At 31.2% G+C, this 24,113-nt stretch overlaps 1 protein-coding gene across 2 annotated transcripts in view; it reads right to left on the bottom strand.

The window, feature by feature from the left end:
• The window catches only part of LOC145308269 (lachesin-like), a 33,029-nt gene extending 9,233 nt beyond the window's left edge, over nt 1-23,796 (bottom strand). For both annotated transcript variants that reach the window (XM_080150255.1, XM_080150254.1), the window contains exons 1-10: nt 23,510-23,796; nt 16,249-16,330; nt 11,940-12,006; nt 7,805-7,876; nt 7,126-7,207; nt 6,395-6,493; nt 5,816-5,974; nt 3,055-3,152; nt 2,525-2,650; nt 1,818-1,898 (exon numbers count right to left, since the gene is read on the bottom strand). In XM_080150255.1, coding sequence (XP_080006381.1) covers nt 1,818-1,898; nt 2,525-2,650; nt 3,055-3,152; nt 5,816-5,974; nt 6,395-6,493; nt 7,126-7,207; nt 7,805-7,876; nt 11,940-12,006; nt 16,249-16,330 — 866 coding nt within the window. In that variant the 5' untranslated portion in view covers nt 23,510-23,796. The remainder of the gene's footprint in view (nt 1-1,817; nt 1,899-2,524; nt 2,651-3,054; nt 3,153-5,815; nt 5,975-6,394; nt 6,494-7,125; nt 7,208-7,804; nt 7,877-11,939; nt 12,007-16,248; nt 16,331-23,509) is intronic.
• Between the last annotated feature and the right edge of the window lie 317 nt (nt 23,797-24,113).

Raw genomic sequence — 24,113 nt, forward strand, 5'->3', positions numbered from 1 at the left:
AGGGGTTGGAATAGGAAAAAATAACTTTCCTTACTTGCAATGCCTTTCAAAATGGAGGGGGGGGGGGTATTAGTGCTTAAGCAGGCAATTTAAGGGAACGAACAATTATAATATACAAACAACATACAAAAAAATACCTAAAATTACATTATTAGGACTGGAATTATAAATAAAAGTTATAAGATCTAGAAATCTTCTTAATTTAAATACACTCATGTAGACCAATTTAGGGTTTAAAGTTTGTAAAGATTAACAATTTTTTGAATAAATTAGAAACAGAGTAAATTAAATTACTCTTTAAACACAACACTTTGATATAATTTATTCTTATGATATATGTAGTTTATGAAAAAGAATAAAAAGATGAAATGTTTATTTGTGTAAACTAAATTAAGAAAATGATAAATTACAAGATGAGAGATGTTTGTGTTGTAATTATAAATTATAATGTATCTTTATTTTCTTTCTTTCCTTATATTAGCAGACAGGTTTTTATTAAAATATGATAATACAAAAATAATTTTTGCATTGTAGTCTATATTTGATTAACCATGAAAATTTCGAAAAATTTATGTATACTAAGGTGATAAGTTTCCTAAATTTGAAAGTTAATAAGCCAGACTGTATATTCTGTTATTATGTTATGGGATCATATGAAGGAAATTAAGTCATTCCTAAAAAGGACAGAAATTTCCTTCCAAAAAGGACACAAATCATCTTCCTTTTTCTCAGATAAGTGAAATATGGACAAAAATCTTTCTCCTTTTTCTCACATATCTGAAAAAGAGGATAAAAATCACCTTCCTAAATCTCACTTAATCTTCCTAATTCAAAGAAAATTTACCCAATTCCTCCAAGTTCTTCCTTATTCTCAGATAACCTACCTTATTCTAAAAAAATTCTTCCTTATTCTAAGAAAGTCTACCTTATTCTAAGAAATTCTTCCTTATTCTAAGAAAATCTACCTTGTTCCCCCAAATTCTTCCTTATTCTAAGAAATTCTACTTTATCCTAAGAAAATCTACCTTATTATAAGAAATTCTTCTTTGTTCTAAGAAAATCTACCTTATTTCCCCAAATTCTTCCTTAATCTAAAAAAATCTACCTTATTCCCCCAAATTCTTTCTTATTCTAAGAAAATCTACCATATTCTAAGAAATTCTTCCTTATTCTAGAAAAAATCTTCCTTATTCTAAGTGTAGGCTTATGAGTGTAGGCCTTATGAGTGTAGGTCTTATAAGTGTAGGTCTTATGAGTGTAGATCTTATGAGTATAGGCCTTATGAGTGAGGTCTTATGAGTGTAGGCCTTATGAGTGTAGGTCTTATGAGTGTAGGTCTTATGAGTGTAGGTCTTTTGAGTGTAGGTCTTATGAGTGTAGGTCTTATGAGTGTAGGCCTTATGAGTGTAGGTCTTATTAAGCAACACACATTTATAGCCATAAAGCTTCAGTGGTCATTTGGGATCTTATGGAATACTCTTTTAAAGCATATTTTCAAATTAAAAAAGATATAATAAATAATTGTTAAATTATTGTGTTAGACATTTAACAAAATTGCTATATATTTTAATGTACATTCACAATGATAATACACAAATTTACCCCTTCTGTAGATAACAATTAGCCACACAACTTTATCAACTAACTAATCAAAATTCAATAAAAGTCCCCAACGTTGTTAAGCCAACGAACAGGGAATCTTTGTTATGAAACATTAGGGACTAGTGTAATAAACAGCCTCCCTGAGAGTGCCACACCCTTATAATTTCAAATAATATGGATATATTATATAAATGGAAGACAATTAAATTGTTTACCTGCAACTTAGCTTCACTGTATTACCAAGTCTTACACCAATGAGTTGATTTGGTACATACACCTCGGGTGCAAAGTTTACACTAAAAAATAATGATAAATTAATAAAATAAATTAAAATATTTAGCTGTATATTATGTTTAATGATTTTTCATATATTTTAATTATATCCATAGGATTTTTCTTTGAAAAAACTGACATGAATCTGACATGAACAAAAAAACTGTTTACCCGGAATTATTTTTTATTTTTCCCTTTTACCTAATTGGGGCGAGATTCTACTTTGATTTTTACCTAATTGGGGCGAGATTCTACTTTGATTTTTACCTAATTGGGGCGAGATTCTACTTTGATTTTTACCTAATTGGGGCGAGATTCTACTTTGATTTTTACCTAATTGGGGCGAGATTCTACTTTGATTTCAAATGAACATCTAAAAAACCCAAGGCCATCATCCGATTGAATGGGATGCAATACTCTATCACTTACTGGTGGATATTTGGTTAAGTAACATCCAAACAGGCAACCAACTCTTTGATATCACGACCTTTGTCTGAGATGTCCTAATTGTGCATGGCAATGAGTTACTCCATTTTATGGGCCATGGCATTCACCCTACTCTAACTATTTATGTCAACATAGAAGCAATAGGAACAATTTTAACGTCTTTAGTTATGACACGAGATTCGAACCTATCACCTCCCCGTACCTTAACATAATTCTTTTGCTGACAGCTGGAGGGACATCATTGCCAGCTATGCAGAGGTATGATCCCATCTGTTTCCTGCTAACTCGCACCAGTGGCAACTCTCTCCCTTTATACTCGGTACTTGGTCTTAATATAGTACAAATTTAGAACATGCTTTAATGGAAAAAGCCAATGTTAAAGATAATATGAAATAACCAACCCTTTGATTGCATTACCCTTACCTATCTGAAAAGCCTGCCACAATGTGCTAATGAGTTGCACCTTCTTTGTACCAAAATATTTTTAAATGATAGGGATCTTAAGGGATAAGACAATGAACGATAAATTAATGTACATCCCTAATTGTGATAAACAATATTACACCTTCTGTAGATCCAAATTATTTCTTAGAAAATGAGCAAACCATTAACTATTCAATAGTACCCATTTTTTTTGAGCCTACGAAGAAGATTACAAAGTTGTATGACGTTGGGTAAAATTTAAAGGGCTTACAAACAAAACATGCTTCAAATAGAAAATTTAAAAGCCACCTGTCAGTAAAAAGCGGTCTTTTATCTTCTCTTCTCCATGTGATACTTGGTTTAGGGTGGCCGTTAGCTGTACATATCAGACTTGTGTTATAGTGTTCCTAAATAAAAGTTAATATAAATAATAATTTTTGTAGCTATTCAAAGTTTAAAGTAATATAATAATTATGTTCACGGGGTGGGGACCATGTGCCGACTTTCAATTGGGTCTTTGAATATCAGCCAATAACAGCGGTAATATTATCACAACTAAGTCGGTATAAAAGAGCAGACGAAAAGGTCTCCACCAATGGCACTAGATAGTTGTCTGGGTTATACATCTATGCTTATACATTTATTATTAAATGGTCTATGTTTTGGTTTATGTACTGTTACACAACAAGTACTTGGTTTAAAGTATACGATTTAAACCAAAGATATAGCTATTGAAAGCATTTATTTAATAGTTAGGTTTTATTAATAAGGATAATGATTGTTAATTGTCAGTCTTTTTAATAAGAATAATACCTTTTTAATTGCAAGAAAAAAAAATAATAAGAGTTTGGATGGGATTGGGGGTATTTATCTTTAGATAGTTAATACACAGTTTTTTTTAATTAGTTTTAAGAGTCTTGGGTATTACAAAAAATCTATAGTGATGTATAACGAGATAACTACCTGGATCCCTCTGTTGGGGACCTTATTTTTGTCTGCTAGCAAATTGCGTTCTGCTATTTTGAGCGATTTGGCTGTTTTAATATTTCAAACGGTATTGGCTGATTTTTAAAGACCCTATTGAAAGTCGGCACTGGGTCCTCGGGGTGGGGACATACAGTTATTAAACTCCTCCCCCATTATTGTTTTACTCTAATATTACAAATTGTAAAGATAGATAAAATCTATTTCTTATGTCATTTACAGGATCTTATTAAATACATTTAGGTACTTCTTACAAAGAATAGGTAAAACTTTTCATGTAAAGACATTTTTAATAAAAAAATAGAAATTACTTAGAATTCAAATAATTCAACTTTCCTTCCTTGCAAATGATAAATAATTAATCCTAATATAATATGCATCAACCTTAGAATACCAAGAATTATGTAAAATATTAGATAATATTAAAATTGCAATTATTCAAGAGTTTACGTTTAGATAAAGTATAATATCAAGGGGGTCATTTTTTTCGTGTATTTTCCGTAAAGTTTGGTGTTGAGTTTTTACTAATGCTCTTATTTAGTCAAAGTGTTCATAAGATGAAATGGTCCATAATTAAGAATAATTTGACTTAATAAGAGCATTTGACTATAGTACAAAATCCAACCGTACGGAAAATATGCGAAAAAATTACCCTTTTTCTTGAGATTTATCTCTTTATTATTTTAGCTATATATTTAAACCAAGATATTTATTCTAAAAGGGAGAAAAATATATAGAATATCTCCCCTCACCCAAACAGATTTTGAAATAAATATTGTGATATAATAATTCAACTATCTTGCATCATTTCAAAAATTTTAGACAGTATATTTCAAAATCTTTTTCATAAGTTTTGTAAACTTGAAAATTTTCTCCATTTGGTTGTTGAGGCTAATTTTCAATATTTGTTCAGCATGCCAATTTTGTATTAGACAGATCATATTTGATTGCCATTATGAAGCTTGTATTTAATGAAATCAAATTTACTGGAATTGTAGAATACTGTTATATTAAATTGTATCACGTAATTTTTAAATCAATTTGAAACCATTTTCTTTATATTTTTTTTATTATGTGTATTTTTAGATTTAGTAACCCAATTTTTTTTAACCATTTCCTTTAATGTCCAGAGGGGGGTTGTTTACTCTACTCTAACCTTTAAAACCCCTCTCTTATCCCCATAAAAAAAGTTTGTAATCTTTGAACCCTTCCTCCATCACTATTACCTATTTAAGGAAAAAATCCGGAATTTTAAATAAATTTTCAGCCCACTCTTGCTGATACTTTCATCTATCCCCAAGAATGTTAAACACTAACGATATTATTCTAGGCTTTATTGTCTAGTAATATCTACTAAATGTACATATTTTGGAAATGAGTATTGGTTGCATTTTGCTGGATAGGTGTGAGAGTTAAAAAGTTTATTTTAAGTCGACTACTCAAGTCTCTTAGACCTAGTTATATCACATAAAAATAAATGGTTTATAATGAACAGTAACTTACTGTTATTATTTAGTAAAAGATGACTTGAGAACCCAATTTATTTGTAAAATAAAACTTGACTGAATAAGTGTTTTCTTATTCTCACTTCTACAACTTTATTTATTAACATGGGATTTCCTTAATAATTTTATTTTCTAATCTTGATGCTGAATTTCATTTGATTTATTTGCAATATATTCAAAACTCTACAATGATAATGCGTTTAACTAATAATTAGAAAGTTAAGATTGATTTCTTAAAAAGTTAGATCAAGTAAATTATTTGACATTTTGCTTGAAGAAACTATTTAAAAACAAAAAAGGTTCCTACAGCTGCTATGTCTAATTAATAGTTAGAGTAGGGGGAATGCCTCGGCCCGAAACAGGCGCTACTCATTCTTATGCACTGTTAGGACTTCTAAGACAAAGGTCATACAATCAAAGTGTTGGTTGTCTGATGAGTGTTATTTAACCTAATACTCCGGTTGTTTGGACAGAAAAAGACAGATTTGGCTCCCCTTAATTATCCTGGGATGTTGGACAATAATGTATGAGTGTCATGGACAGCATCCTCGCCCGTATTAAGTAAGAGTATGTCTATTCACCTGAACAGCATTATCCGAGCTAGTCTTGGACATATCAATATCTGGAGGAACATTGACATCAATACATCCGATCTCTTGTCTCATATGTTCTGTGTTGATTTGGCACATGTAGCAGCCACGGTCTCCCTCCTCTATGTTCCGGATATGCAAATTCCAAACCTTAATAGTTTATTTTTTTATAAAGAAGTTTTTTAAGGAGGTAGTAGACATTGAGCTGTTTATTACGCTAGTCCCCAAAGTTTTATAAGAACGTTTATTTGTTAGCTTAACAACTTTGGGGACTTTATTGAATTTTGAATGGTTGGCACATTAAGTTGAGTGTCTAAACGTTTCAACCACTAATTATAATCTACACAAGAGGTAATTTTGTGTATTATAACTTAGGATATGCATCAATCCCTAAAAGTTTTCTTGTTTGTTAGTCAATATCCCGGTAACCACTAATTTCGTGATTGTTTTAAGCAACATGAATTTTGATTTTACGTCTAGGGATGGCCGGTTTTACAGAAAATCTGTTTTTATAAAAAACACTTATCATATCATGTGCATCAATATTAATGTATGAATAATATTATTTACCTGGTTTTCTTCATGACTGACTTGGATTCTTGTGTTCTGTGTAATAACTCTTTTATGTAGTGCCAAAATTGTTTGGTCCCGGGCTTTCAACCAACCAACCTAGGGATGGACAAAATGTAAAAAAGTGTTGCTTTTCAAATAAAGTCAATTTTAACTTTAGGCTTGAGGATTAAAGATTCATCTTTATTTATGCCTTTTCAAAAATATATGTATGAGGATTTTAGTAAATTAATAGATTTTATTTATTTCAAAAACATTGAGAAAAATATAAAAAAAACATTGAAAATAAATTCGAAGATTTTTAAAATTTTTGTTCGAAGATTTAAAACAAACATTAAAATATAAAAACAATAAAAAAATATTAAAAACCTAATCTTCATAGGAATCGCTAATACTTTCTAGTGCTTTAAAAATGATAATGTTTCTACTACTAACAAAAAACATTGATAATGTTAAATCCACGGGTAAAAACAAAACAAAATTACATTAACATTACCTCAACTAAGAACAGATAACCAACTCATATTAAAAGCAGTATTTCATTATGACTCAAATAAATAAATGTTTTATTCAATTGTTTAAAAGCAGTAGCTTATAGTGCCTATAAAAAATGACGTCATACAATACAAATGACCAATGATAGGCCAGTAAACATTTTACCATTGGTCAATGACAATATATACTGGCATATCATTGGTCGTTCTTATTAGGCACTAAAAGCTGATTTTTACCTTGTATTGTCCCAGATTTTCCACATGACAGGATAGAACTGCTTCCCTCCCAACATTTACTGTCACATTTTCTATCGTGTCCCTAAAAACAAGTATAGCAGGTTAAATTAACAGATACTGCTGTTAAACATGGAGGGATGGTACATTGGGCTGTTTATTACAATAGTCCCCAATGTTTTATAATACGTTTCCCAACTTTGGGTACTTTTATTGAATTTTGATTGTCTGGTTCATTATGTTCAGTGTCCAAACATTTTAACCAGAACCACTAACTGTAATCTACATAAGGGAAAATTTTGTGTATCAACATTGGGGATGTAGATCAATTTATCGGCTATTGCCTTATTCCTTTAGATACAAATAATTGGTCAATAAATAATAAGTAGGAGATAATTTTATCAACTAATAACTCACAGTCCTTTAACCCACAAAATATGTATACAAGTAATAAGTTACCAAGGAAATAAAAAAATCCCCCCCCCCCATTTTTTTACATATCCTAGAGACATCTAGGGGCGTAGCCGCTAGTAGATAAATTATAACACCAAAAATCATGTTTGCAATAATAAATATTGAACTATAATATTGAGACTAAAGTGAAAAAATTGGCTTTAATTTGGGGTAAAACAGGTTTTGTATAGATGATCCATCCCTAGTTTCTGATTTGACCAAACTTTACCTGAAGGTGGGACCCGCAAATGATCTGATATTGTTATCAACATCTTTGGAAAATGGAACTCGCGTGTTTTCTCTAAATCATAAAAGAATATTATTTGTATATTTAGTAGCGAAGCTACTCTATATTTTGAAATATCCGTCCGTCTGTTCTTTAGATACTGCAAGGGGTAAACATGAATCTTGCCTTCTATTTAAGATTGACGGCTTAAAATTTTTGTGCATATTTCCTATGCCAATGAGCAATTTTCGATGAAATTTGCAATTTTGGTTATTGGTAATGTAAAAATTTAAAAAGAAAGCCTATCACTTAAAGCAGCCGAGAAAATCACATTTAGATATTAAGATAAAATTGTTAACATAATATTTAGGATATATTGATCGATAAAGTTAAATAAGCAGTTCATAAAAGAAAAATCGTTTGAAAATTTTATTGATATAGCAATATTTCCCCGTAGTTTTATGGACTTACGTAGGTACATGCAACGTAAGTTAAAGAGTAGCTTTGATTATACATTGAAGATACTTTATTAATCCATGAAAAAAATAAAAATTCACGTATTTGTTATTGATATCTGATTCAACATACTACTTTAACCTCCCTTCATATTCTTTTTCCAGTGTTTGGATCTCAACCACAGCTTTAAAACACTTTTCGTGAGATCTTAATGGATAAGACTATGGACGATAAATTGATTGTACACCCTGCATGATCGCTTTTTGTGGATTAGAAATATTGGTGGTTTTTACACAACGAAAGAATGAAATAAAACTTTTATGGCAGAATTAGACAGGTTTAATTTCTAGGTTATAATTTTCAATTGCGGTAAAATAAAAGTAAATATTTATTCTTAAAGTCTAAGTAACTTCAACTATACAACTTAAAAAATTATCTCAATTTTTACAATAAGTCTATAAATATATTAGTTGTCTTTTGAATGGGAACAGTTGATTAGAAACCCCGCATCCTTGAAAGTAGTTGCTCATGTTTGTGTTGGAATATTCGAGTATGTTATGTCTTTCATTTACCATCAATATGATAGATTTTTTTTTATAAAGGTAAGGAATTTTTTTTTCTTAATAACTTGAAATATTTAGACCTTCCCCTTCCAAAAAAAACTAGGGGACTAATAACCCACAGTTGTATTAGAATTGGACTAAGGTAGCTGCTTTTTTCTTTTTTTCAACAGATCCCCAGTCATAAATGACACTTTATTAAAAATTGGGTATACTCCCTTTCGTGACAACGCACCTTAAGGGGCGATTCGTCGTATTTTTAAAATGGCATTTATTAGGTTATTTTAGTTATATTGGGTTAGGTGATTGCCCCGCAGGGTTAGAACAACCCCGCAGGGGCTAGAAATAGGAAAAAAGCAACTGTGAAAATATGAATAATCGCTCCTTAAGGGGCGTTGCCACGAAAGGGACTAAATCCTAAAAAAGAAGAACAAGGTAGATAATGCAGAGAGAGAAAGGATAATAAGCTGTTTATTACACTAGTCCCTAAAGTTTGTTGATAGCGTTTTCTTATTCGTTGGCTTAACAACTTTGGGGACTTTAGTGAACTTTGATTAATTAATTTATTTAGTTGTGTGTTCGTGTAATAGGGGTGAAGCGTTGCAAGCCCTATTTGGCGAAGTCCGGCGAAAGAGTCCCTAGCCTAGTGATTCTATCCAACAAGATACTTCAAATGGTTACAGATTGAAGATTTATTCAGAACTAATGTTATATTACAAAATCATGGTTTATATACACAAGATTATAGATATTGGGTAGGCAGTAAAAAAGGGATGGAGATGATGGGGAAGCATTGTCCAGGTGAGGAAAAGAAGGGTAGGTCCATTGAGGGGGTAAGGCTGGTGTCCCCTGAGAAAGGGTAGGTAGGTCTGCTGGAAAAGGGGAGGGGGAGGGGCAATCCCTTCCCTCTGCTATTTGCTGGCAGGGTGACCGCGTTCTCCGCCGGTCAAACAATGGATGGCTGGCTGAGGAATCGTTGTGAGGGGATTAGAACACCTGATATCTTATCTACAATTGGCTGGGAGCAAAGCTTCTCTAGGAAGCGACAGTCTGTTGGACTACCACATTCGAACGTTTCAATCACTAATTTCAATCTACAGAATCTGAGATAATGGAAAAATACCGGATATAAAAGTTCCATATTTTTTGTAACCGCAAAAAAGTAACATTAAAAGTTTATAGACTTAACATTAATGTATCGGAAAAATGAATCAAAAGTTTTCTTTTATTACAGGTAAAATATGAATTATAATGTATTCCACTCCATAAAATTATTTGTCTGTGTCTGAGAAATCTTTGCGTATAAATCAATTATGTTGGGGATTATATGGTTTATCTTATATGAAAACACAAAATATGTATTATATACAGTAACTTCATATCTTTTGATTCTATTTTTTAAGAATCTTTAGAAGATAACTTTTATGACTATTCTAGATGAAAAAAGTCTAATCATAATTTTATTAATCAAAGTAGCTAATTTTTAAAATAAAAATAAAGATTTTTAGAGGCAATAAGCTAATTTTTTTTTGAATATTAAAAGTATTTTTATCATATATCCTAATAATAAAGTAATAGAATATCTTAGTGTGTGTCTGTCTGTACTGATGGATCCCGCCTACAGTCGAACCTATATGTTTCTCCTTTTCAACGTAGCTTCTCAATGGTACTAGAAAGGTTTTTAGCTATATTGGGGGAGGTCCCACCACCCTCCCAAGAGAAATCTCCCCTAGAAAGAAAATTAAAGTCAAAGGACATAGCACTCTCATTAAAAAAAGAAGTAGTGTCCCCCCCCCCCTTTTAAAAACTCATTAAGACTCTTAACCTCTTGTAAATTGATGTCTATACATTTCCATTCACTATGCAATAGAGGTATTAATAAAGATCAGACACAATAATCCGTCTAACTTAAAAAGGAATTTCTAGTAACAAAAGATTTTTGTTTATATTTTGTCACATATTCTGAAATCCAATTATACAAGCAACAATTTATTTTGATGAGAATAATTTCCTCAAGCAAAGCTTTCACTGTATTTCTTTAGGCCAAATTTAGTGATTAGTTATCTAGACATTCTATATGTATTCACATGGCATTGGAATGAATAAGAAAAAACTAATTTGAGATCCTAATTGATTACTCTTTTTCCAATACTCACATGTCGATCTAACCTTGTCAATTTAATCTTTGACCACAGCAATAGATTGTAGATGTGAACATTTTCATCCTTTTTAAAGTAACAGGATCTCTGTGTGTGTCTGTACCGAGGAATCTCGCTAACCGGTGAACCGATATAGTTTTTCTTTACAATGTAGCTTCTCATTGGTTTTTGGAAGGTTTTCAACTATTTTAGGGGAGGGTATTACCACCCTCCCAAGAGAAATCGCACTTGGAAAAAGATAAATCCCCCAAAATTATCTTTTAAAACATTTTCTTTTTAAAGCTGAAATAAAAGATTGAGTCTTTGAATTCAACCCTCTCCCACATCTCAAGTGCCCCTTAGAGGCCTTTAGTAGGTGAAGTCGCTAGTCTTTTATAAGGGATTAAATTAAAAAAGGGCATATGGAAAAATAACACACCAAAACGGTCAAAGCACCCAAAAAAATATTGGAAATTAAAACAAATAATTATAACATGTTTTTTCAAGGATGATTACCCCCCAATAAAACAAATTTACAGACTATTAAACTATTAAATCGTTACTTTTACATCAGAAATATGATTTTAAAAATAAATAAATATTGGAAAGTATTCCCGAGTTTTTAATTCCAATATATTTATACATATTTACTAGTGCCTGCGCAACTACCTCCTATGGGAAAACAGGAAGGTAAGAAAAATAGCCTAAAACCACCCCAGGATATGCTTTGGTATCCCCGAAGAGTACAAGTAATTCTGACCAGTATTTGCCGAGACCTTTAGCTTCATACAAAAAAAACCTTACTACTGTATATAAAGGGATAATAGGATGTGGATGGTTTGAAAGTCCCAGGTCAAATGCTCGCCCTGCGGGAATATAACAACTTACCTAGCATCTGTCTCAGGATAGGGTTCAAATTCATGAATAGAATCCGTGTGTCGCACCCGACCTAAACGATCAATGTTAAGTGGGTATATATATTACCTTGTGTCCGTGTGTCCTGACTGGTAGGGCTCATATTCATATTTGTCTGCCGTGTTTTGCACAATACCTAAACGATCAATAAAAGTCTTATGATTATATGATTACAAATTTTTAATTTACAGCAATCCTAGCGCATTTGCCACTAACCTCTAGGGGTTCTTTATCCGAAGTCTAAAAAACAGTCTAAAACCATCCCAAGAATTTAATCTATATATGAAATAGCCTAATTCCATCCTATTATCTATCAAAAATGGAGAACTAAATCAGTTCAGTTGTTAGCGAGATCTTAACTGAAAGACAAAAAAACTTACTTCTTTATATAATACTAGCGGTTGGGCCCCAAAAATGTAGGGGCTCAGTTTTCTAATAGTAAGAATGTAAGAACATAGCCTAAAACCATCATACAACTTAAATATAAAATCAAAATAGCCTTAAGCTATGATTGGACCTATGGCAGGCTTCCTTTAAAAGGAGAACTTAATAGGTTCATTAATAATTGAAAACTTAAGATTCAGACAAAGGATGATTAAGATTTTTTATCTCGGGAATTGCTGGTCCGAATGTTTTTTTCAGGAAAGCTGTATAAATGTTTTGGGGAGGATTAGAACTCCCTCCACTAGGATAGGAGCGCATCAACTAGTATACTAGATTTGCGATCTTCAAAAAAAGGTTTTCTCCAAAATTCCAAATGTTTAATTTACTTGTATCAGATTGTATAATTTATGGAGTGCACAATGGTGCAAAAAGACTGTAAAAACTGGTAAAACATGATTAATCCAAACCGTTAGAAAAACATATAGAAATTTTTAGAGATTTTGGGGGAGGGGGAGGAATTTATCTATACCAGGGGTAACTTGGGGTATTTGGGAGAGCTTAGGTAAAGGGGACAAAACCACCCTCCCAAAGATATTTTTGTGTTGCCCGATTTTTTTAGAGTTCGGCCCACTGTGCATAGTTTAGTATCAGTGATCTAAAGGATTAAGACAATGGCCGATTAATCAATGTACACCCCCAAATATGATACACAAAATTACGACTTCTGAAGATTACAATTAGTTGTTGAAACGTTTGGACACTCAACTTAATGAAACAACCAATTAAATTTCAATAAAAAGTTCCTTGTAAAAACCAATAAGTTGTTCAGCCAATGAATAAGAAAACGTTATGTAAAACTTTGGGGACTGGTGTAATAAACAGCCCAATGTCAACTGCCTCCCTGATTATACTTGTGATGCATATAATTACATTGGGATATTGGATACTAAGGATTAAATACAACAGTTTTTAAACAAGTATTCTTACAGAAAAAAATCAAAGATGGAGGAAAAAAGAAACATTTATTCTTAATTTGAATCTTGTAATGTATGTAAAATATTTACATAAAAATCAACAATTGAATTTAAATTTCTGGCAAACAAAGAAAAGCTTATTGATGAAAATGTTTCCTGAATCATGCCTTTGGTAAAAAGTAACATTTTTATTGTTTTGTAAAATACTATTTGCCTAGTCCCTAACCTATATTTGAGGGCGTAGGGATCTAAGGAATTAGCTTAAAACAACCCTTAGACATTTTTAAGCTTTAATATAAAGTAAAACCAGCACTTTCTGAGATATCTTAATACAAAAACCTTATTACTTAATTCCCTATAAAGGAACAACAAATTCGAACCAGCATTCTATGAGATCTTTTGCTTCAGACAAAAAAACCTTTACACTTTATATAATAGGATAAAAATATAAGTTCTCTTTAACCATCAAAAGCCCTTATTTTACTAAAAACAAGGATGACAACATCCATAAGTAGCGAAGCACAAAAAATCGTAGATGGGAATACGTACAGGTAGATTTAAAAGGTTTTTACTAAAATCAAGAATAGATTTATTGGATAAAATAAATATGAAACCTTGTTTTATTTTGTATGATGACGATGGTCAAAGTAAATTATATTAAAGATGCTCATAACAATGGGAAAAATTATTTTGATACAGATATCCCATAAAAGTTTGAAAATTGGATCAAAATAAACAAAGATATTGGGAAATATGTAAAACATATAAAAATAGCCAAAAACCTGATAAAAGGCAGTTTGGCCGCCATGGTTGTTTTCTTAAAACGACAAAAAATTTAATTTTTAAATCCTTAATTTGGAAAATCGGACCATATACACTGAAGATATGGAAAAAAGTGTTAAATATATTTATAAATAGCCTAAAACCTGCCAAAAAGGCAGTCTGGCCGTCATGGTTATTTCCTTTAAAGACGGGAAATTTAATTTTGATATCTACAACTGAAAAAATTTTGAAAATCGGACTATAAACACTGAAGATATGGAGAAAAATGTTAAAAATATAAAAAAACAGCCAAAAACCTGCTGAAAAGGCAGTCTGACCGTCATGGTTGTCATCTTTAAAAGACGGGAAATTTAATTTTGATATCTATAACTGAAAAAATTTTGAAAATCGGACCATACACTGAAGATATGGAGAAAAATGTGAAAAATATAAAAATAGCCTAAAACCTGCTAAAAAGGCAGTCTGGCCTTCATGATTGTTTCTTTAAACGACAGGAAATTTAATTTTGATATCTGTAACTGAAAAGATTTTGAAAATCGGACCATAAACACTGAAGATATGGAGAAACATGTGAAAAATATAAAAATAGCCTAAAACCTGCTAAAAATCGGTCCGACCGCAAATGATGTTTTTTAGTCAATTGTGCTCCTTAATAATGGGAATGTTGTCAAAAAATTTCAGTATTCTATCTTTTATAGGAGCTGAGTAAATCCCATTTCCCCCATAGCGTTACGGACTGACTGACGGACGGACAAAGTGAATTATAGAGTAGCTTCGCTACTAAAAAAAAAAATAAGATCTCGTGTGAAAATTGGATCTTAGTTGTTTAAGTAGACAAACTCCCACGCTGAAACCACACAAACACCCACACCCACCCAACACCCACAAAACTCCTAAAAACTTATTTCACACCCTTATGGTGAAGGCATAATGAGAAAGCCCGGCTCAACTTTGAAAAACAATTTATTTCTAAATGCACTTTGGTCAACCCTAAATCTTTGCAGAAAACATAAAGCTCCCAGCATTCTAATATCTTATTAGAGAAATAAGATTTTAGGTGTATAATACAGGAGAGAGGGTGGCAGAGTAAAATAGAAAGATGGGGGATATGGGGGAGGGTGGGGGGGGGGGAGAGATGCCTTGATCTAGTTTAACCACTTTGCCGGAAACCCTGGGATTTATTGAGTATACAGCGCCCCATCTAATTGAATCTTATATGGTGATATGGGAACTCATACACCTGCTAAATACATACATATATTATACTCTTCAACAATATATCCTACATCAAAATATAAATGTAGGTATGTTGTTTGATTATTATTTGTTTGTTTTGCTTATTATTCTTTTTATTATATCTGTTCATAGACAAAATATGTTCAGATATGTATAGTATAAACAAACATAAATATAATTTGTTGAAAACCAAATTCAAATTAATTCTTTTTCTATAAGGAAGTAAAAAACCATTAATCCTATTTCAAAAAGTAATAAGATTTTTTGTCTAAAGCTTAAGATCTCATTTACTACTGAACCGATTGGGTTTTCTGATTTAGGTAAGCTTCACATAGATCATTTGATGGTTTGAGGCTTTTCTACCCCTTACAATTTTAAGCCCATAGATAAGATTAACTTTTTATTTGCAAACAAATAAAATATATTTAAGAGAAAAGAATTTGAATGCATATCATTAATATGAATAAAACTGTCCCATTTAACTTAACTTTTTAGATCAACAATGAGTTATGTTAAGACAATTACAGACGGGTGGAGTGACCAACACTTCACCAATGATTTGTAGAGTAGCTTCACTGATAGACAAACTTATAAAACTACATAACTTTTTAATAATACAGCAAAGATGAATTAGAGCAAGGATGAAAACATCCATAACTCGCGAACCAACGATAAATAAAAATATATTTGGAAAAATATCAAGGAAAGTTAAACAAAGGGACTGAAAAGGCAAGTGATATATCGTACAATGGACATACGCTAGTTATGTAGTAGTTGACCTACAAGAGAAATGGGATCATGGAAAGAAAACGAAGTAGCGGGTGTAGCGGGGTTCGTCGCATTTTCAAAAGAGCTTTTCTCCAATTTCCAAACCCTACGGGGCAATCATTAACATTTACCTAGCCTAACCTGAAATAAAATATAAAAAGCTATTGTGAAAATACGACGACACCCGCTACTTAGTTTTCTTTCCATGGTCCGAGAAATGTTTATATGCCTACCTCTTCTGCTTGTTTCATGATCATCTACACCCAGAACATTGAGACACTGTAGGCCCATCACCAATACGGATATATGAATCATCTAAAATATACAGTTTATCATGTATTTTATAATGTAAAACAACGTTTTTCACTTCCATTTATATCTTTAACTTAAAGTTTCATGCTTTCGCAATCTTCAGAAATATAATGATATTCTTTTTACAAGATGATTAGATATTTTTATCAAATTTTAGAAGATTTTTCATTTATAAGTGGCATTGCCACTAGCCTCTAGAGGGTAGCATGGGCTGCAATTTTTTTGTTTGCGGGTTATTTTTTTCTATTCGGTAAAGGGGGAGGGGCGGTCTATTTCACCAAGGAAATATTCTTAAACCAGTGAAAAACCCAGCATTTATACTCCCAGGAAAACTAAGCCTGGCGTTAGTGAGATTCAGACGGACTGACAGACACATATTCTTAGATTTTAATTTAAAAAAATGAATAAAAAACTTTCTTGAGAATTGGTTCAATTAGCTCAAAAAAGTTCACCCTTTTTAAGTGTTAATGTATAAAAGGACCTTAAAACAAAGGTTGCCAAATAAAGAGATGTAGGAAGTCAAAAAAGGGTCAAAGCTATGTTTAAGACGAATATTTTATTCTGTCTGTATGCTAAGATGTTTCAAACGGCTAGTCCAACCATTCTACAATTTTTAGGATATTCAGAGAGGGGGGTAAGTCACCCCTTCCTCGACAATTGGGACTAGAAAAAATCAACCTCCCCCATATGAAACCAATAATATTACAAGAAAATCCACTAACTTTTAAAAAAACTATTTGTTATTACAATAATGAATTAAAAATTATCTGATTTTGAAATTATAAAACAACTGTAATCTATCATTTATCTATTCTGTATTTATTCTATCCAATCCTATTACATAAAGTAGTAAGGTTTTTTCAGCTGTAGCAAAGAATCCCGCTAACCGCTTAACCTATATGGTTCTACTTTACAGAGAAGCTTCTTATTGGTCTAAGGAAGGTTTATAATTTTTCCAAGGGAGGTTATTTAAACCCACCCAAGAGAAATTACCCCTAGAAAAAAATAACCAAGACCACTCACCAAAAAAAAAATTTACTCTTCCTTTTTAAAACTCAAGTTGAAAATTAGGGGAGTCACCTTCCTCCCCCTTACCTTGAGTGCCCCTAGAGTCTTATAAGGTTGTAGCCGCTAGTATATGACAAAGTGGGACATATAGGAGCTGCAGTTCAAGTGCATTAGCTTGCAGGTTGGAAATATTTTTAGTAACATTTATCCATTATTTATGACTGTCAAACATTCATACATACACAGCAAAAGTAATAAGTAATCTAAATTTTGAAAGCATGGGGGAAATGCGGAAAGATTGCCGTCATAAAAATACACCCAAAAAGGAAGGATTAGAAGTGGGAAAAAAACCCTAATAATGAGATGGATTTGGACATATTTTTATGACGTCACACATGACACTTTCCGTACCTACAACATGGTTCATAAGATTATAGATAATCTCAATCTGATGAATATAGAAAAAAATAATTTCGCACTTATTGAAAATTTCAAAATTATTGCCTTGTAAACAAAAAAACTAATTGAACTTTACATAAGCATACAATATCGAATTATATAAAGTAGTAAGTTTTTTTCGTCTGTTGCTTTATATTTCGATAACTGTTGGATATCATACCTACATAAAATAATTCAAAATATCTAAATTTCTATGTCTGTCCTTGCATACACGTATGTATTTTTCCTACTAATGTAATATCTAAAATATTCATAACTGAGAAACAGTGTGTGTATGCGTGTGTGTGCTAGTGTGTGTGTGTGTGTGTGGGTGTGTATATTTGTATGTGAGTCAAGACATAAAACTGTAAGGATTGTATTTCAAAATTGCTTTTAAAAGTTCACAAACAATTTTACTTTATGCCTAAATAGGTCTAAATTGTTCCTAATGTGGCTAGAATTAGATGTTTATAGTTTAAACTTTTAAATTAATTTTTACAAGTTTTCCATATTCTACTTTTATCATACAATAAATTTGACTTTAGTTTGAGTTTTGAAATATATGTCAAACGCCATATTGCAAATTGTTTTTGTTATCAAGGAAACAGGGGACTTTATTTTATATATCTCTTATATAAAGAGCTATTTTTTCATATATTTATATCTTTTAAATCGAATTATTTAGATATCGTTTTTAAAAGCGAAGCTTTTCTATAATTAGGGTCGGTCCGTCTGTCCGTACATCTGTAACGGATAGCTTTTTCTGTTAATTTAGGGATGTTAGAATTGTCCTATCAATTTCAAACTTTGCATTGTGATTCCTAAAGTAGTTAGGTACGATTTAGAAAGCATAGCAACTCTTTAAGCGTTACCAGAATGTCCGTATGTCCATTTTAAACATGTTGATTTTTAACTTTTTAAAAAACAAATTTGTATGTGAAAAAATTATCCGATTGTTTTGATTTTTGGAATACTGATTCCTAGGACAACAAAGTACAATGTTATTAGCAAAGCATTTCTATAATCAAGTCTTAAAAACTTAAGTATGTTCTTAAACATTATCCTGTATTTAAGCATTTTTTTCAACAAATTTAATTAAAATTTTGATTTGACATTTATACATTTATGTTCTGATTTTTCAGTTCTGACACACTACAAGTATAAATGTTCGTTTGTCCTACCGTTTCAGAGCTTCGCTTTTATGGATGTTGGTCATCCTTGTTTTCTATTTAAATAGTACCAAATATACAATAGACTTATAACCCTAGATAATTAATCAAACACAAAAATTCGTCTATGTTAGTAAAGAATTTCTGGCAGACAAAGATTTTTGCTTTTTTGTTTAGTTATCAATTTAAGTAAGATGAAACATAATTGGATTTATCTCACACCAGATTGTCATGTACTCTAATAAAGTAAAACTTGAGGCTGGCTAAAATAACGATTCTCTCCTTCCACCCGCTTTACCCGATCCCCTCCCCTCCTACTGGATAAACGAACTGACCAATAAGTGATGTCAATGTTAGCAACCTAAATTTATGACAATTTTCCCCTTGTCATAATATTTATGTATATTCTACATCTGCGATGAAATCTTTGGAAAGTAGAATTTCTTAAATAAAAGCTTTCTACTAAGAAATTCAACTGTTTATAGCTGACTTATTTTATTGATTAAATGCAAAGAAAAACAGCATTTTTATACCAAAATGTGTACACTTTCTTACCAATATACTGGTCGGATTGTCCATTCACTGACATTTTTGGTCCTAATAGGGGATCTGTCTCCTGGCCTTTCATGTGAAGTCATGTAGTTTGACTTTATAATAGCGTTTGATTTTTAACTATAATTTAGAAATAAATGAGAAACCAGTCATCTCATTAACTGCTTTTGTAGAATTTAAATTTGATTATAAGATCATTTTTAAATTTAAACTTTATTTGTAATTTCATTGTTTCTAATTTGTATTAATCAGTAATAGTTACTATCAAAATTTTTATTAATTATGATAATTTAAATTTTAAATTTTGAAATTCATATTTTACAATTAAATGTGAAAAAATTCAAAATTAATTTTATCCTTAAAAAGATTCTAAACATCTATGTTAAAAGACATCTTGATGTTTTTTTACTGTTCGTTAGTTTGCAACCATTTTTTCATAATTTTTTTACAGACGTCGGAGTGGACACTTAACCTAACCTAACATATTTTAAACTATCTTAAAGGTTTTTGAAAAATACCTAACCCCTGCAGGGAGCTTACTTGTATATTCATATCTTAACCTAACCTAACATGTATATAAATACTTAATTAACTTAATTTTTTAGACACTCCTGTGTTTGTCCTTCCTGCGTTTGTCCTGGAACCGTGTTAGGACTTTTACCTTAGTATGTCAATCAATTTTCAAATAATCGAACGAAAACTATCATTTAATACCGAGATTTATGTATACAAATGGCAAGTCCATGAACAGTATTATCCTTGTTTCTTCAGAAGTCAATAGGAATTATTTATAAATGAATATAAGTAACCAAAACTTTTGACGTTTCATCCAATAAATATGTAATTGTGTTTGTAAAACTTATTTTGGAATATCTATAATAAAAAGTAGAATGATGTCTGTCTGTCCGTCTGAAGCTTAAGATCTTGGTAACCGCTGAACCGAATGGGCTCTACTCTACTGGTCCTGTGTTGGTTTTAAGCTATTTTCTTGGGGGGTGGGACACCTAAAACTCCCCCCCCCAAAAAAAATTATTAAAAGATTAAAAAGAAAGCGTTATGGATAACCCATAAAACTATGGTTCGCATCAACAAAATAAATTTTTTTTTAATATGTTCGAAATAAGTGGTTACATCTGGCAAAGCCCCTAGAGGATAGGGGCGAAGCCGCTAGTAGTTACATATAGATATATTGTTACTTGGATGTTACTCCAGATTTTCATGTATTCTAATTGAGTGAAACTCGTAGCTGGCTAACATAACGATATACCTCATCCACTCTACCTCTCTATACCCTCCAAGTTTACTGGATGAACGAACTGCCCTTTTGGGGAGTGTATGAGTAAGCTTAACCTTCCCCAAAAAAATGATTTAAAAAAAAAGAGTATAAATAATAAAATATTTTTAGACAAAACAAACAATTTGCTCTAATTCTAAGAATATTTACTAAAAAAATATTCTTAATATATTAGTTTTTTTTTATTAGCGAAGCTTATAACTAAGTCCATCGATTGTTTTTTTTGTTTGTTCGTAAGATTTGCATTTCGTTCATTTGATTGTTCTCTGCCGCTGAATAAAGTCTGAATTTTATTGGGATCATGGAAAGAAAAAGTAGGTAGCGGGTTTCGTAGTATTTTCACAGTAGCTTTTTATAGGTTATTTTAGGTAAATGTTAATGATTTTCCCGTGGTGGTTGCTAAAAATAGGAGAAGAGCTACTGTGAAAAAAGCCGCTACTTCGTTTTCTTTTCATTATCCTTTTATTGTATAGATTCCCATTGCCTATGAAAATGTACTTTATAACTAATTTATCCTGTTAATTAGATGAATTTATCATACTGATGAGCTTTGCTGCTTATAAATGTTGTCATCCTTGTCTATGAGATAAAGTTAAGTTTTGCAAGTATAATTAAGTTAAATATTCTTGTACTGAACAAAATTAGATTACAGAATAAAAGTAAAGATATCATACAACACACACGCGTTCTAAACAAAAAAGTGGAAAAAAATTGCTTTTCCAGTTTGGCTTCAAATCCGAATAATATCCGCTGAATTAGAACTGGTTCTCAGCTATACTGAAAAATTGTGTATAGTGCCGTATTACAAACAATTTTCTACAAATATTATAATAAAACTCATAACAGTTTTGTTATCTCGGGCCTTAGGGGCTAACCAAATCTGTTTTAATCATATAATTTTTCATTTCAATATCCATGGAAAGCTGTCTATAATATGATGCAATAAATAACTATAAATGTTCTTTTTTTAAAATGCACAATGCCTTTTTGATTTCTAAACTGTTTAAATCACATCTAGTTAAATTTTTTTTTATCTTTTTGGTAATCAGTTGAAAAAACAAGCAAAAACGAAACAAAGATTGATTTGAAAAAATAGTCTATCATATGTCTATTTTGTTGAGATTAAGTACCAGATAATTTTAGAGTGTTTTTTGTTTGTTAATAACCTAAAATCTGTCTAAGCAGAGTGTGTTCGAATATAAAGTATGTACAAGTTTCTTATCCAAGAGATTATGAATGATTAATAAAGCTTTTGCTCATGGATGATTTTCTTACTCTGATTAGATGAATATCATTACATAATTAAGTAGATAACTATGTCTCAATGATGATCTAAAAAAACTAAGCACTTGAAATGTATGATTTGAGTTTTACAATGCAATAGACATAATATATAGATGTTCCATTTTTCTTCAAACTTTGAAATGGATTTATTATTTGCAGATAAAAACCCTTGTTTATTTTTTGTTACATACGAGATACGGGCGACGAAATTTTTAAACAGTACAGTTTTTAAAAAAATGGGATTTATATAAGTAAATAAGTTTTTGCCAAATAGAAGTAATTTTATTTTTAAATGGATGTCTAATTTGGTCCTAATCAGAAAGGGTGTAGACATTGCGCTGTTTATTACGCTAGTCCCAAAATTTTAATAACTTTGAAGACTTATATTGAATTTTGATTAGTTGGTTCATAAAGTTGAGTGTCTCAACGTTTCAAACACTAACTGTAATCTACAGAAAGTGTAATTTCGTTTACCTTTATTGGAGATGTACATCAAGGTATAGGCCATTGTCTTATCCCTTTAGATCCCTGGTTCCTAATACATTTAAAGCAATCCTCTGTTCGGAAAATTTTACAAAGCACCCCGAACGAGTTTAATTTGCAGATTTGTCGCAGGTGCCAAGCCTTCATAAAAATTAATCTTAACTAATGGTTTTTATCCCCTAGGTCATTAGAAAACGATAATTTGTTTTACATCTACTTAGTTTTCCTAAGGATCTCTATTCAATTAAAAATACTTTTATTTCTTTCATTTAAATCCGCTTATCCCTAATTATTTTTGTTTTTATAAGTTTAATTTAATAGGTGATTAAGTGTTTAGTCAGAGGATTTTTTATTTAAAAGCTGTTAATTTATAATTACTAGTTAATTATAAAATGTTATTTTTATGTATGAAGTATAAGTTTATTCATCACCTGTGCTTGTAGTTGACGTAATCTAATATAGAAATTTTTATCATGAGCACAGAATTTTCATCTACGAAAAATATTTAAAAAGCCAATAACTTTTTTTATATTGAAGCTGAAGGCTCCAAATTTTGGGTATTTGGTCTACTTGTGGTAGTTTTTCAGCAGTTAGAGCGGTTTCTTGCACGCTTCCTTTAAGAAAATAGTTTTTCTTCACTGCAAATGCTTAGCTACACATTTTTTTTTTTACATAATGACAATTTAAATTAGTACAAGCGACTGCGCTTCTAGCATCTAGGAGCTCTGTATTTGAAGTACACTAGGAAAAAAGCCTAAAACCAAACTTAGATATTAAAACTAAATTGTCAAAAACCATCAAGGAGCACATATGAAGCTTCGATAAAATGGAGAACTCAATCGGTTCAATAATCAATAGTTATCGAAATCTTAAGCTACAGACAAATAAAAACCACGCTACTTTTTATATTAGGATTTGGCTTTTCATGTGAAATAAATTTGAAAAATACTCTACCTTCAAATGATTGTTAGTAAGTTCTCTTGAAAATTTTTTTCAATCACAACATAACTTCACATTTAAAAGGTTCATTGATGATGCTTGAATTTTTATTATTGTTTTCATAAGATTAATTATAAATACAAGCAAGTCATTAGTTATTTTAAAACACACAATCTACAGAAGACAGATCAACTCTTGAACGGCAATTTTCTTGTAGAAATGTTTGAGACTGGATGCAATACTCTCTAGTCCCGTGAGCTAATCAAATATTATCACTCAAGACATCAAGACAAGCCTTCATGTAGTCCGAGGGTTCTGGTTATAACCTCTGACAAACTTCCCGGAGGCCGGTGGTTGCGCCTCGGAAGACTGGTGAATGTGTGGCGGCACTTTTGGCGGCCAACGGAGATGTCTCTGGAATGCTATGCCTATTTATTTGTAGAGATGGTGGTACAGTATTCTAAAAATAATTAAAAATAAAATAAATTTTGAAAAATTCATTTAATTATAGATTTAAAACCCATAGATACGACCAAGACCGATAAATTAAAGTAAATCACCAAAGATGATGCACTAAATTATCCCTACTGTAGATTACAATTAGTTGTTGAAACACTTG

The sequence above is a fragment of the Acartia tonsa genome, chromosome 2 (assembly GCF_053477335.1).
Source record: "Acartia tonsa isolate MP-2025a chromosome 2, ASM5347733v1, whole genome shotgun sequence".
Classification (NCBI taxonomy): Eukaryota; Metazoa; Arthropoda; class Copepoda; order Calanoida; family Acartiidae; genus Acartia; species Acartia tonsa.